This window comes from Budorcas taxicolor, chromosome 18 (genome assembly GCF_023091745.1).
Source record: "Budorcas taxicolor isolate Tak-1 chromosome 18, Takin1.1, whole genome shotgun sequence".
Taxonomy (NCBI): domain Eukaryota; kingdom Metazoa; phylum Chordata; class Mammalia; order Artiodactyla; family Bovidae; genus Budorcas; species Budorcas taxicolor.
In genome coordinates, this window is record NC_068927.1 from 3847226 (window position 1) to 3863756 (window position 16531).

Here is a 16531-nt window from a genome sequence, read left to right on the forward strand (position 1 = left end):
GTTCACTTCTTCACTCAGGACCTTTTCACCTCTTTCCATTGGAGCACACGGCTCCATGACAGTGTTAACCGGATGGATCTAGTCCTCCTGCAATCTAGTATACTCCAATGCTGTTCAGCTGGAAAGCATTTTCAGCCTTTCCAGTCTAATCTCAGAACACCACAATTTACAGCCAAAGAAATTCCTGAACTGAACAGAACAAAGAAACTGAGGCAAGTGGCCAGAGCTGTGCTGAGCAGAAACCCAGGAGTCCACACGTGCCCAGTGCTGCTGCCACTGCCAGGAGCACTGCCAAAGACTAGGACAAAGAGAAAAGAAAGTCCTCTCCTCCCCACACAGAAGAGTCTTCTGGACTCAGAGACTAATAGGAAGCCAGCAAGCAAATGTAGCTTGCAGGATTTAGACCCTTGAGTCTGCGAGTAAACAGACAAGTGACCAGTGCTGGGGACTTAAGAGACAACAGTAAAAGAGAACTGCCAACTAGTGCCTCAACTTACTTCATTAATTTAAATAAGATGTTTACTTTTGATCCAGGGACCATCCTGTGTAATTCTGACCCAGTACTACCGAAATGAAGAAATCTACAAGGCAGTCTGGGATTAGACCCCTTTTCCAAAAGGCACACAGGTTCCCGCCTCTAGCATTCAAAGAGACACGACACCAGAAGCTGAAACATATGGTAAATGCTTTATTTTCATATTTTACATTAAAACATAAAACACAAACATTAAAACATAGAACATGAATAGAGATTCCACTGTCTGGTTTTCAAAGCAGGTACAAGGATATATATAACAAGAAAATATTTTTGAGTCTGCTTAACTCCAAACCCTCAAATGGGAAAACAATCTCAGAGACTGAGGTGAGGGAAGATGGTGGGGCAGAGCCTGCATCTACAGATGTCATCTCTCCTGCCAGGCAGAGGGGAGCAGGGGTGGAGGGGGAAGTTCTTCCACTGGAGAAATCAGTCACAGTCGCAACAATTTTTCTTTCCCAAACATCTAAACTTACTAGGGGAATGCAAGGACTGGTAAGGCATGAGATTCTTTCAACTTCTCTAATAATACAAGTCCCTTGGTTCCTACGCTTGGGGGTGGGGGCGGATCTCAATCAGCATCAGCTAAGTGTACTTCAACATTAGTCAAATCCTAACCCTACCCCGGATTCTGCCCTAGCCAAAGACGAAGGCAGCCAGGGCCTGACCACTTGTATCCTCTCTCTTATCATCTGCTGAAACCAGACTGTTTTTTAATTCAAATCCTTTTCTGCCCCTGAAGCTCTAGGCCTGGGCAGTTATTCTTAATTATCAACATATCAAAAGGTTACACCTCTTCTAGAAAAGGGAGCTCTTTCCCAGGTTCTGGAAACTGGCTTTTTGAAAGATGTCCTTAAATAGAAGGAGGCCATTCTTTAAAAAGCACAACTACAACATGGAACTCTGGGGAAATCTACTGCAATAAGCCCTTGCTGGTGAGAAATGCTGGAAACAGCTCAGGGTTTGACAGAACAGAACTGTTTTAAAATAAAAATAATGATAACATTTCTACAACAATTATTTAAGAAATTCAGTTAGCCACCCTGCTCCCCAAGAACAGGGAGCATGCCTTGAGACATGTTCTGTTGTGGAGAGTATTTAGTAGAGTAGCCTTTCGCAAAGCAAACAGATATAAACTGAACCCTCTACTGGAGAAAAGTACAGCTCCCAAAGTGGGACAATCCAGGGCTGGAATGAAAGCTGGTGAGCATCTCCCTGCAATGCACATAGGCCTCCAACCACTGTTATTTTACTAAAAACACTTTCTTAAAAAAAAGTTAGGGAAGGAGGCAAATAAGAGGAATTTAGAATCAAACATCAGTTTCACCTGGGGGCAGCCTTTAACCAGGGAATTCTAAACACACTCAAGAATGGCTCTTACTCCAAGGGGTTGACTTTATTCAGAGAGAAACTCTTTAAAAATGCAAGAGACAAGTCCTCTTCTGCTTTCAACAGCAGTCTAAGCAGCTTCTCTTTTGTAAGCCTTTCTTGGTTAGATCTCTCTAACCATGCTTCTGATCTCTCATACTAGTAAGAGCTTTGACATATGGCTCATCTTTTCCTAGTGAGAGGACAAAGCACTGGCTTATATAAAACCAATCCTGAGATCTTAGCTGCCTAGAAAAAAAGTGAGTCTTCCCCACTGCTCAAACAATTGGTCTCTTTCCTTGATTTGCACATGATGAACCCCATACACTAGGCATTAGGAAAGGATCTACAGCTCATCAGCTGCCATCATCACTGGGTTTACCACTATCCTGGCACTGCACACCTGAACAAAGCTGTTCCTGCCACAGAGCAGACCAGATGAGCTCTACCACACAGTTCTGTGGGGATGAGACCAAGTTACTAAAAGATTATCAGCCTACAAGGTCATAAACAGGTCAAATCCTTCAGCAGATTGTATAGTGCCCTCTTGTGCTCAATTGAAGACTTCTGCATGCACGCTGCATCCAAGAAGCATCAGAATGGTTAGTCCCATCAGGAACACAAGCACTCCCAAGTCATGCAGTCAAGTGACAAGACAACTCAGGTGGGATGTCACATCCAGAAATGCTTGGTGTACATTCATATCCTAAGTGACTGCAGGGAAGATACTCTCCAAGGCCCAGCAGAAAGTCTGATCAAACACTGATTCTCAACAAAGATTCATGAAGGCTTTTAACCCAAGAAATGGATAATGTTGATGGAGTACCAGTCACTTACTCTTTTGATGGACACTGAAGATACACCATCTATAGTGTTTTGTTGACCTGGAATCCGAGGATCATATTAACCTAATGGAACCATGATCCCACAAGTTCTAGGCCACAGACAATAAGCACAGATCTTGCTCAAGGCTGTGAGGTACTAGCAAACAACATGTAACATTAACCAGCAACATGATTGATAAGTTTCAAGACCATGGTCACTCCCACCTATAGATGTGGACAGTCTTTTCTGTTAAGGTAGCCAGGTAGCTGTTATGATTCACCTCAAATGGGCAGATGTCCAAGACAGGCTGATCGGCCTGCAGATCCTGCAGCAACGAGCCACTGCCAGCATCCCACAGCTTAAAAAGAAGAGATAAAGGTCAGGAGTCCTTCAATTCAACTCGGGACTTGCAGTCTTTATCATCACACAACTCTGAAAGCACTGCAGAGACAACACTGCCCAGGGAGTAAAACAGAATGTCCCTAACCTTCACAAGGTTGCACAAAAGCAGCACATCTGACACAGGTCATGCACAGCCTCACCTACTGTAATTCGCAATTATGGTCTCCCTCTGAGTGGATCTGAAAACCAAGCCTAGTATTCTCCCCTTCAGTCTACATGCCAAGAACTCTATTAGGGGAATAAGGGTCAACAAGACAATAAGTCCCTGTCTCTGCCCTCATGGAACCTGTATTCTAACTGCTGCTTTCTTCTCCTTTAAAAAAAAATTTCTTATGGTCAAAAAATTCATGTAATAAAAAGTAGAATAGTACTATGAGTAATCCATCACCCAGATGACTAAGTTTTTACCATACCTGGTTTACTGTTTTTTTTCTTTGCTGACATCATGTCATTTTACCCTTATACACTTAAGTATACATCTCTTAAAAACAAACAATCAAAAGACATTTTCCTATATCTCAATGTCACTATGCCTAACAAAATGAACAATAATTTCATAGTATTCTCTAACATTAGTGCAAAATAAAAATTTTCTGATAGTCTCTTTATATATTGGTTTTGTTTGATTCAGGATTCAAATAAGGTCCACATTACCCTTGGTATTCATAAATTTTAATAAACCTCTCTTAGTTTGAGCAGATCCAACCTCCCCACTCTTGTCTCCTTCTGCCACTGACTTGTGGAAGCAGGATCTGTTGTCCTATAAAATGTCCACAACCTAGGTTTGTTTGCTGCTTTCTGTGCTATTACTTAACTTATACTCTTATCCACTGCAATTCCAGTAAATAAAAGCATTAGACTGAAGAGTGACACTATCCAACATGGCTGCCATTTGCCACATAAAAATTACACAAAAATTTAACAATTAAGTTTTTCATTCACATTAACATTTCAAGTGATCACATGGCTAATGCGCCTTAACTGGGCAGTGCTGTTCTATGGATTCAAGGACATCTAGGCATCATGTATTCATTCTGCCTTACATCAAGGGGCAAATTATTTCTGCTTAAGCCACTAACAGTGACACAATAGTTGATCATGTATTCAAGTGGTAAGAGGCTGACCCCTCCACTGTAATCAACCTTTCATGTGTTAGTTTAATCTTGAATTGATCAACTATTTTACAGAGGTTTCAGTAGTGCCTTTTCCCCCCTAAAATATATAGCTATATGTTTATCATCACACAACTTTGAAAGCACTGCAGAGACAGCACCACCTGGGGGCTAAAACAGCCTGTCCCTAACCTTCACAAGGTCGCACAAAGGCAGGATATCTGACATAGGTCACGTAAAACACTACAGCTCACATATAAAGAATGATGTCAATCTACAGATATTGGTATGGAAAGATAACCAAGATAGGAAGTTAACTGGAAAAGCAGTATGTATTGGGTTGGCCAAAAAGTTTCTTATGTTTTTAAATAAAAATAAAAGACCATTTTCATCAAGAACTTTCTCGAACGTTTTGTTATACTACATTCTGCCATTTTTCAGGCAACTTCATAACTTTATCTTCCGAGAACTTTTTATCTTTTTGAGCAAAGTACTATTCTAAGTGCTTTTTACAGTCTTCCACAGAATTGAAACTTCTCCCATTAAGAGAATTTTGTAAAGACTAAAATAAATAAATGGAAATACAAAGGTGCAATGTCTCGTGAATAGAGCAGATGAATAAGAACTTCCTAGCCAAGCTGTAACAGTTTTTGCCTATCATCAAAGAAACATATGGTCTTGCATTATCCTGATGGGAGATTATGTGTTTTCCGTTGATTAATTCTGGACATTTTTCATTGAGTGCTGATTTCAGTTGGATTGAGTGCTGATTTCAGTTGGTCTAATTGTGAGCAGTACTTGTTGGAATTAATCGTTTGGTTTTTGGAAGGAGCTCATAATAGAGGACTCATTTCCAATCCCACCACATATACAATATCATCTTCTTTGGATGGAGATTGGCCTTTATTGTGGTTGGTGGTGGTTCATTTCGCTTGCCCCAGGATCTCTTCTGTTCCACATTATTGTACAGTATCCACTTTTCACTGCCTATCACAATTTGTATTTAAAAAGAACATTTTCATTACATTTCAGGAGAGAATCGCATTGGAGAAGGCAATGGCACCCCACTCCAGTACTCTTGCCTGGAAAATCCCATGGACAGAGGAGCCTGGTAGGCTGCAGTCCATGGGGTCGCTAGGAGTCAGACATGACTGAGTGACTTCACTTTCACGCATTGGAGAAGGAAATGGCAACCCACTCCAGCGTTCTTGCCTGGAGGATCCCAGGGACGGGGGAGCCTGGTGGGCTGCCATCTCTGGGGTCGCACAGAGTTGGACACGACTAAAGCGACTTAGCAGCAGCAGAGAATCACATGCAGAAACACAGTCAAAGTGTTTTTCGCTTAACTTACGTGGAACTCGGACATCAAAGTGATTAACATAATCAGGCTGATGCAAATGATCTTTCACACTTGATTTGGATATTTTGAGTATGCTGGCTATCTCCTGTGTGGTATAATGTTAACTGTTCTCATTTAATGTCTCGAGTTGATCCCTATCAACTTCAACTGACCTACCTGACTGTGGAGCATCACCCAGCGATAAATCTCTAGCACAAAACTTCGAAAACGCTTTCTACATGTTCAGTCACAGCACTTTTTCCATACACTGCACAAATCTGTTTCTGCATTTCAGTAAAGTTTTTACCTTTCTTGAAATAAAGCATAATATGCTGAAAACGTTGCTTTTTTTCCTTCCACTGTCAATATTAAAATGGCTACACAAAAATTCACCAGTTTTGACAAGTCTTATTTTTAGTACACACTGATATGATAGCTGTCACAATATAATCTAACAAAATTGTTTCAAATGAAGTTACAGACAACCATGTGCTCCTAGAGCCACCAACAGAAAAAACAAACTTTTTGGCCAACCCAATAAAGTGTGACTTGTATAAAAAAAGCAACCATACATATACACATATGAAGGTATGTGCAGTCACGGAGAACTTTGGTTTTTTGCTTTAAACACATCAGTATAAAAAACTGACAGACTACTCACCAGGGCAGATTTTGATGCTTCATCCCCAGTACACACCAGGATGCTGCCATTATTCTCTGGATTTTGGAAAATGGCACTCTTGGTTAGCAATTTGCAGGAGGGTCCCCCAAGGAATGTTTGTACAGGATGGCAGGAACAGATGGGCTCTCCAGCATTATCCAGTTTATAGGACATCTCCATGAGCACACTTCGTAAGGTGTTGTGATTTTTATCTAAGAGAAAGAGAAATCAGTATTGATCTGTAGGGATGGTCCAAAGAAACTTAAAAAGTACCTAAACTTGGTTGTAACACAGCTGAGTAGAAAAGGCAGTTTCATCAAGCCATCATTAATAGCTACAGAGCAAACACAGTAAGAACAAAATAATATAGCACAAAAGAAATTCAGAACTTCGGGCTATAGGATGAAGTAAGTTATCTACAATAGGTTTTTGTCTATGAAGGAAACAACTCTGAGAATAAGCTAGCCTTTTTAGGAAAATCACTGTATCCAGCTGGACTTGTGTTTTGGTTTTTATCTTCCTTAAGGGTTTGGGCTACAAGGTCTTTTCCTTCCCCCAGTGAGGACCCCACTAATACCTGGAACTGTACAAATAAAGTGAAAGCACATTATCACAGAAGGGGAAACATATCGCTGTGGTCCTGCTGAGAGACAAACAAAAGCTAGAGAACAGAATGGGATCTCCAAGCTTTCTACATGTCATAGCAAATCTGTGGAGATAGGGGACCTAGGAGATGGGTCCAAAAGGGAAAGGAGAGTCTGCTGAGGCAGCTTCTCAGCTCAAACAAAATCTAAAATGATTAGGTCAACCCACAACTAGCAGAAGTATGGGCACTTTAATGAATATTTCTGACCAAAACATCTACTTGACCATCAATATAGCTCACCAGATTAGATTCATTATCTTTCAGCTAGAAAAAAACCTGTGAATTTAAGCATAGTCGGTCAAGGGTTGCAGTCCTGGTTCTGGAAGCTGTGAGAAGTTCAGCTGGCTAGGGCCACCATGGTTGTCCATCTACTCCCCACTTAACTTTGGGGCCCCAAATAAGGAAGAACAGCTAAGTGTCTGGGTCCTCTACATGACTGCTTTCGTCTGGGCCTTCCTTGTAAGTGAATTGAGCGGCGAGCAGAAGACATGAAACTGATGTAAAGGCAGCTCAGTGGCCTCAAGAGCAGGTCTCCTCATTTCATCCCACTGTCGTAAGTCAGAGAGGATCCTAAAGTGGAGGATCCTAATTCCACTTCCAAGGAGTACCTGGCCAAGTATGTCCCAGTTCACACAAGTGAGGGACAGGGAGGCAGGCTCCACAGAAGCTCCCTGAAGGAGCAAGAGCTGTTAGTTTGTGAGGGGCTGACCAGCACCACCTGAAAGCTAGGGCAAGCTCTCCTTTCCTCCCCTCTACCAATCTACTTCCAAAACAACCACAGGTCCCATGAGGATACCCCAACAACACTCACCAGGCCTGTAGGTCACGAGACAGTGGCGGGTGCTGCTCTCTACCTGAAAGTCTACGCAGCCCCCAGGCTCCATGGGCAGCACATGAGGCCAATGAGTAAAACCCATTTTCAGCTCCCAAAAAGAGGCATTCTCCAACGCTCCAGCCAACACGCCACCATATGGAAACGCAGCAGAGGCAGCTCTGGGCACATATGACAGGGATACCAGCGGGCATCTGAAGGGAAAGAAAGGAAACCCGAGTCTCACCTGCCAATATCTGAACTACTTCAGGCGCCACTATGAGGAGTCAAGGACATTCCTACCTCTATAGAAGAAACTGTGTGAGTCACTGTCCTCTGATACCTGATAAAACTACCAACCCACTCGGTAGGAACAAAAGGGCATATATATAATATTCCACAACCAGTTTCAGAGGAAATTCCACATGCTCTAAAAGCAGTGGGGAGAAAACAGAGTAGGAAACTTAACAGTACAAGATTACAAACACAAGGAAGCCTGACTGGTGTGAAGCTTCTGGAAATGGGGTTAGACACACACACACACACAAAGTCAGAAAGGAAATTCAACTTATACATCCAAAAAACTAAAGCTTCCAAGCTGTATTTGAGAGACTCTCTCAATTAAAATACAGCATAGAGAATTCCCTAGTGGTCCACTGGTTAGTTCACAACAGGCCAAGAAGTGTAATCAAGGTCACACAGCTCATAAATGGTGGAGTTGGGTTCTGAACAAAGTAGTGATTTTATTTTGGCACACTGTGACATGTAATTCTATGAATCTGGTTATACTTGGTACGAGAATTTTCTGCCATATGAACTATCATGAACACAAACTCTAGGATCTTACTGATTCTGAAGTGAGAATAGATCAAAGGACTCAGAGAACTGCCCTCTGTGAGAAACTCTGATCAACTGTAAAACACTCGTAAAAGAGAGGATTAATATAATAGTCTAAGAGAAAGCTGTTACTTTCAGGTGGCTCCCTACCTAGCTCTCTGAGGTACTAACTCCTGGACGTGAGAGCTTGTATTTCGAAGGTCATATAACAGAATTGAACCGTTGACTAGTCCAGCATAGATGTAATTGTTTTCATCAAGACACCAGCAGCAGCTCCAGACAGGCCGCCCAGTATTGTAAGTCTGGACCACGGTATTTGTTTCCAGGCTGTAGAGTTACAAAAGACTGTCACAGTTATGCATTACAAAAATACAAAATTCAAATACAGAACAAAGATATAAAGATAAGAACACACCCTCACATCAAAACTATATGGATTCCCAATTTCCCCTAAGGTCTGCGGAGATAACTCCTCTTAATTCCACAATATTTGTTTTGGAGGATACAGATTTTCCTCCTAAGCTGTAAGGAAGAATAAGTTAAAGGGACAGATAAACAGTATATTCCTTCCCCTAATCCTATATGCTTCTCCACGGCTACCTATTACACAGGTAGTCAATGTTTAATACTGAAAAATTAGAAAACACATATAAGAAAAATAAAAAGTTATAATCCAACTATCCAGAGGTAGTCATTAATGACAGTTTAGTATTTAACCTTTCTTTTTTCCCTTCTATTTTTCAATACTACTAAAATAAGTCATAGCATTTAGATATATATAAAACATAATAGAATTGATACACTGAGTTTTGGGGTAAAATTAAGCTGAAGCATTCTTGAAAAGTCAAAAGATATATATCTGCACGGTTTAAGATATATTTTGTAGCATATGTAATTTTAAAGAAGTGGACCACCACATATTCAGCTTTGCAACCAGCTGTGTCCACTTCTTAAAGCAATACATTTAAAAGTCAATGAACCTGGATCTGAGAAAACAATGCCTTGGACAGCTCCCATCCCATCCCCACCCCAAAAGCCAAAGTCATCATAACACAGATATTAATTTCCAAGCTATTCAACACTAGGCATCCCAAGGCCCATCTTCCCCACAAAGTACTCACCTGGTCAGTTTAATTGTGCTGTCCAGGGAAGCAGATAGAAGTAAGCCTTTGGATCGACTGCTGAAAGCCAGTCCACGTATTTGTTTGCCATGCATAGGAATATACTGACTGCTTTTCATGTCGGCAGTACTCAACATCTTAACACCAAAGCCTGCCAAATTTATGAGAGAGTGAAACAGATCACTGAAAGTCAATTAAGGGCAAAGGAAACTACCATTTCAAGCAACACCTTTGTTCACCTTTCTTGGCATGTCAGTTTCTGGGAAAAAACTAGTCGAACAAAGAAAATAATTCCCAAGTTATAATTTATTTTAAAAAGTACATTCTATCCCAAGTGTCTATCAAGTATATGAGAAACCATCATATATACATACAGTGGAATACCACCCAGCAATAAAAAGAAATGAACTACTGACAGACACAATAATATGGACAATCTTTATAAAGTTACCTTGAAAGAACTCAGACAAAAAGAGTAACACTGTATGACTCCAGTCATGTAAAATTCTAGAAAATATAAACTAATATACCGAGACAGAAAGCAGTTGCCTTGGGATGGGGAGAGGAGGGAGGAACAAGTGGATGATGGATTACAAAGAGCCTGAGCAAACTGCAGGGCAACTGATATGTTCATTACCTTGACTGTTATGAAGTTTTAGAAGTGTTTTAGAAGTGTTTACAAATATTGATACATACATCAATACTCACCAAATGGTATATCACATTAAGGAGGTGCAGTTTACTGTATATCAATTATACTGTAATAATAAAGCTTTTAAAGGAAAGCGAGAGACTAGTCTTTCTGAACCACACACATATACTCAAAAATGTAGATGAGAGTGAACAACAAAGAATGGAGATAAGTAATTTCTGTGTCATGTGGTCAAGATGTTACATTTTTCTGAAACAGACTGAAAATAGGTAAAATCAAGTATCTTAATGTATATCATTCCAAGAGGGGAAAGAAAGCCAAAAACTTGTCCTTTTAAATTTATTTGTTACTCTGTTCTCTTACCAGGAAATAACAACACATTTATTTTACCAAGTATATATTTTATCTGAGTTATACACTAACAAAATTTGTCAAATCTTAGATTTAAGATATCCTTAAGGGACTTCCCTGGTGGTCCAGTGGCTAAGAATTTGTCTTGCAGTGTAGGAGATGTGGGTTCAACCCCTGGTCTGTAAACTAAGATCCCACATGCCACAGAGCAATTAAGCTCATGCACGTCAACTACCGAAACCTGTGTGCTCCAAAGCCCACCTGTCCCAACTAGAGAGCTCAAGAACTGCAAGGAAAGATCCCGCACGGTGCAACTAAGACCCAATGCAGCCAAATAAATAAGTGAGTTGAGACACTTGAAGAAAAAGATAGCCTTGAATCACACTTCTCCTTCGCTAGGGAATCAAGTGAAAGAAAGTTTATTGTGATTCTGCTAAAACAGAATTAGCAGAGCCAGAGAAACAAACATGGAAACTATAGGTTTTAAATCAACAAGGGAACTTGAGATTTTGCCTAGTTAATCATTAGAGGAAACAAGAAATTAGCATTATCAGTCTATCAGGACGAGCTGGCTGTGTAGGACAGAACAGACACCCTAAGAAATAAAGGAACAGATTACATCCAATTTGGGGAACAACTGGAATAAATATTTTTCCAATTAATTATCTTCAGGTTTCACTTGAAGATACATCTTTTTATTAAAACTGTGAATGGAATATAGCAACATTATAAACAATCCTTTTACTTTCCCCTCAATTGGAGCCTCCTGATAGCCTTTCAACTCACAGTTAGTGTCAGTGAATAGACAAATATGATATTCAAGGGATTCCACTACAAATCCTGTACATACCTAAGTATGGGGGACACAGTTTTGAAGCATTTGAAAGGAACTTCTAAGTGGGGAGACACTAAATCAGGCAGAAGCAAAGGGACCTTACAGTTGGCAGAAATCATATGCTGAAGAGAGCAGGAAAAAACATCTAGAAACATTGGGCCTGTGAGGTTTGGTTTTCAACATTAAAACAACCTAAAATGAAACTTGAAAAGTACACAAAAAAGAGAAGATCAGTACAATATTAATAAAATAATAATGTTTCCAAATTCTTTTACTTGGAATTTGTCAATGTGCACACTACTGAAAATAAGCATTCAATCTTGTTTTAACTTGAATTAGACCTTGGGGTAGTGTTTTTTTTTCAAATATTTCTAGTCTAAAATGAATCTGTATTTTAGCAGGACATAAAGGCAATTATAGTTCTTATCCTTGGACAACTCACACTTCTAAGTATGTGTTCTCTCACTTTACCATGGTTCAGCATCTCTGCCCTTCTGGTGAACAAGTTTACAAAAGTCAGACAGACAGTGCAGACATCTCTGTAGTGCCCTGAAGTATCTTTATCAAGGAAAGCAACTAGGAAAAAAGAGATCTGGTGGGCTGTGGACAGTGTTCACCTACTAGTGAGTCCTGGATTATCCAAAAAGGGAGGAAATAAATAGAGTCCAACAATGAACATAAAAACTGAAGTTCTGGACTAGTTACCTGGAAGGAAGGCGGCCTGAGGAGAAGGCTGTGATACCACCAGGCAGCTCAAAGCATCACAGTATGTCATGACTCGACAGTTTCCTGTTTGAGACACTGTGAATGTCTTCTGGAAATGGTACTTCTGTTGACTCTGGCTGGAGGGCAGGCCACTTAGGAAATGTGGTTGGGAACCCCCAGGCTGCTGTGAGATCTTATCCTGACCGATAAGTTTTTGCAAGTCCTAAAACGAAAACGATTTTGAAGACATAAAGCTTTTTCGTCTGGTATTACCCTCAAATGCAATTCCTTGATCTAATACAAGGATATTTATCCTTTGCATGAAAATGTTGACATGAATTCTGAAGTGCTGCTGCAGCTTTCACAATATTTCAGCAAGCAACTGAAACAGGGAGAGCACCACCATCGTAAAGGGCTGAAAGTCTTCAATGATTTAGACACTTCATCTAAAATTCTCACTTTATTGGTAGATTCAAGCAAGTGAAATGACCTAAACAAGTTGTGAATTATCAGGTGGCTGTTCAATTTTTTTTTTTTAATTCAGGATGCAGTAGAATTCATCATAAAGCACATATATAAGTTCTAATAAAAAATAAAGTTGATCATGTTTCCTTCCTGAAAAACTTGGTAAATCCTATTTGTATCTGAGTAAAACTAAATATTTAGATGCCTTCTTAATTCCTATTCCAACAGGTCTTTGGATTAGAAAAGGCAAACTTACCTGAACACGACTCTGAAGCCTAGAGCATTCATCAGTGAGGGCTTGAAGCTGCAGCCGACACTGTGCCGAGTCTAACTCAGCCTTCTTCCTTAGCTTCTGTTCCTTTTGTAAGGAACTAGAGGGGGAAAGCCAGCAACAGGTGGAGATTAGAAAGGCTACAAAAGACTTCTCATCAAGATGCACAGTAAATTTATGCTATGATATACACACTTTGACTATATCATTTAGGGAATAAAATATAACAAGAAAAATCTCTCAAACCAAGAAACATTACAGAAGAATAGCAGACAGGGCTGAGCTCATAGCCAACTGGAGTGGGTCTCACTGTTGAGGTAGGCAATGACCAGGAATTTGGCTTTTACTAAGGAATGGGGTAGAGAAGGCAATGGCACCCCACTCCAGTACTCTTGCCTGGAAAATCCCATGGATGGAGGAGCCTGGTGGGCTGCAGTCCATGGGTTCGCGAAGAGTAGGACACGACTGAGTAACTTCACTTTCACTTTTCACTATCATGCATTGGAGAAGGAAATGGCAACCCACTCCAGTGTTCTTGCCTGGAGAATCCCAGGGACAGGGGAGCCTGGTGGGCTGCCATCTATGGGGTTGCACAGAGTCAGACACGACTAAAGCAACTTAGCAGCAGCAGCAGCAGCAGCAGCAAGGAATGGGGACATAAAATGCAAAATGAGGGATTACAGCCAAGCTCACTGCCTGAGTTAGAGTCAAATTAGAAAAGAGTAAAATGACCTGTTAAAAGATCATCTACCAGATTAAAAAAAATCAGCTACTAGATGTTCATGAGATATTCAAATAAATAACACTATAAAAAGAGGTTGGAAGTTTTAAAAAAGTATATACCAGGTAAATGCTAAAAAAAAAAAAAAAAAGACTGATTACAATTAAAAAGGATGGACAAGCATAAAGAGGAATAATATACAATGAAAGGACACATTCATAGGTATGAAAATCATAAATTCGTGTTTCAAAATATAAAATGCAAATAGAGATTTCCACTCCAATAAGATAGGAGAGAAAAAAGATGAAAATTGGAAAGGAAGAGATAAAGTGGCTCTTATTTATCTTTATGGAAAGTTCAAGAGAACCCACAAGCTATTAAGAGTTTAGTAAGGTTACTAGAGTTAAGATCAAGAAAATCAGATCAACAGCATTCCCATATACCAGACAGGTGATTTGTAAATGTAACAAAAAAAGTTCATTCGAAATAGCATTCTAACAGTAACCTAGGAATAAAGTTAAGGCCTTTAAGAAGCAAAATACAGTTATAAATGACACAAGGCAACAGTAAATAAGTGAAAGGATATATAATGTTGATGGCTAGAAAGACTAAACTGAAGCACTAGAACAGATCCTAGAACAAAAGAGTAGTTCATTTATACTATAGAAACTTAATTTAGAATAGAAGTAGCAATTAAAATTTATAGATAGGACATACTTCACTAAAAGTAAAAACTTTTTCAACAAAGGATACCATAAACAAGTCAAAGAGACAAATCAAAAACTAGAAGATGACGTGTGCAATGTGCACAACCAACAACGAGTTAGTATAAGGAAAACAAAGAACTATAAATCAGTAAGAAACAAATAAATAATATACTTGGCTCAATATAAGTAAGTAAAATATTTGAACAAAATTTACAGAAGAGTATGTTCAACCTCATAAGTGATTGAGAAAAACCTCATAAGGAAAGCAAACTAAAGTAAACGCTACTTCACTTCATAAAACTGGCAAAATTAAGTCTGATAATATAAAGTAGATGAAGGTACGAAAAAAATGTGAAATCCCTTACATTACTACTGCTGGTATAAACTGGAAAAGCCTCTACGAAGAGCAATTTGACAATATCTAGTAAAGTTGAAATTACATGTACCCTATGATAAAGCAAATCCATTTCTAGACGTAATGATATTCTCACCCATTTCTCTGCAGCATGGCTTATACTAATGAAAACTGGAAACTACTTGTCTACCAATACAAAATACATATAGGAAAACTCTACAGAACTAGAACACTTTATAGAAATTAAAATGAATCAACGAGAGCTACATATATCAACCAGGATATGTGCCTCAAAGTATTAAGCAAAATCAAGCTACAGAAGAAAAACTATAATCCAATAACCCTTGCATAAAATGTGAAAACTTTCTAAATCACACTGTATGTGCTTTATGGTCATAGATCATCTGAGGAAAGAGACAGAATTAAGAAAAACTTGGTGCACAAGGAAGCCTCCTCGGTATCTTATAAGAATATATTTCTTTTTTAAAAGACCCAAAACAAATACGGAAAATGTTAAGATTTGATAAAGTTGAGCCTGTGGGTATTCATCCTATTTGTCTCGGTATGTATCACCATTTTGAAATTCTTCTCAAGAGGCTAAGGAGTACACCAATTGTAGTAATCAGCAAAGTTTTAAATACAATCATGCATTAATAGCCACCCATACTGGTTTTGCCTTTTCAAGAAAATTTCCCCCACCATGTACCTGTCATTTTAACATACTACAAATAAATATTCATTGGAGTGAATAAAAAAAGGCAAACAAGGAGTAAAATTTATACATCTGTAATTCCACTTTACAGTGACTACTTATGTTTTTTTCCAGTTTGCAAAAATATAATCACACTAACAACATGCTTTCACATGACAACATACTATATGTACTTCAACATCAGTTTTAATCAATGTATAGTGTTTCATCACATGGATATGCCAGAGTTTACTCAATCAATTAACCTTCTTGGTTTGGATTATTAACTAAATGAAAAGCCTGATTAAACACATTTTTGTACATATCCTTAATCATTTTTTTAGAATGCCTAAAGCAGAATTACTTTTAGACTTCTGAATTATATTGCCAAGGGCCTCTCTAAATGTTAATATCTATGTACATTTTTACCAGTAATGCATAAGCAAACCCACATCCCTGTACTCTCAATGCGGGGGTGGGGGGGGGGGGGTGGGGGGGTGGTTTTTGGCGGCTGCTGCATGGCATGTGGAATCTCAGTTCCCTGACCAGGGAACAAACCTGCCTCCCCTGCATTGCAAGGATGATTCTGAACCACTGGACCACCCGGGAATTCCCAATCTTTACTGTTCTTAAAGCATATTTTATAAGTAGTGCTTTTAGCAATTGTCCATGGGCTTCCCAAATCCCAGTAATTTCTTGCACTGTATTGTTTCAGTTATGAGACTTCTTTGTAGCATACTGTGGCAGGAGGGCTTAGGGACACAAGAAGCAAAAATTCTCAGTTTTTAAAAAGTATCTTTAAGCCTATTCTAACGACAAGGAGGTTGAGACTTGGAGTGTGTTCTAGATGGCCGTGAATTGGCCACAATGAGCTGGCCACTCATTCCCTGATCCAGTATTCATCGAATTTAGTGGCAGAGGCAGACTGTAAAGGTAATTCCTTAGGGAAGAAGCTGAACAGGCTACCAAAAAATCCCGGCTATCTTTCTGTGAGGGTCTGCTGTCCAGCTCAGGTGTGAGGTATTACTGTATGGCTAAAGGTTTCTCTAGGACTTTTGATTTCGGGAGGGCTTACCAGACCATGTCTTGGCCTCCCCAAGTCTTATTACCAAAGATTAAGT

The 16531-nt window shown here is 39.5% G+C and overlaps 1 protein-coding gene across 1 annotated transcript in view; it reads right to left on the reverse strand.

Moving 5' to 3' along the window:
- Positions 1–765: 765 nt before the first annotated feature.
- The window catches only part of RFWD3 (ring finger and WD repeat domain 3), a 32032-nt gene continuing 16266 nt past the window's right edge, over positions 766–16531 (reverse strand). Inside the window, exons 6-12 of the mRNA XM_052656016.1 lie at positions 12922–13036; positions 12201–12423; positions 9658–9808; positions 8687–8863; positions 7700–7914; positions 6243–6454; positions 766–3086 (exon numbers count right to left, since the gene is read on the reverse strand). Of these exons, the coding sequence (XP_052511976.1) occupies positions 2943–3086; positions 6243–6454; positions 7700–7914; positions 8687–8863; positions 9658–9808; positions 12201–12423; positions 12922–13036 (1237 nt within the window). The 3' untranslated portion in view covers positions 766–2942. The remainder of the gene's footprint in view (positions 3087–6242; positions 6455–7699; positions 7915–8686; positions 8864–9657; positions 9809–12200; positions 12424–12921; positions 13037–16531) is intronic.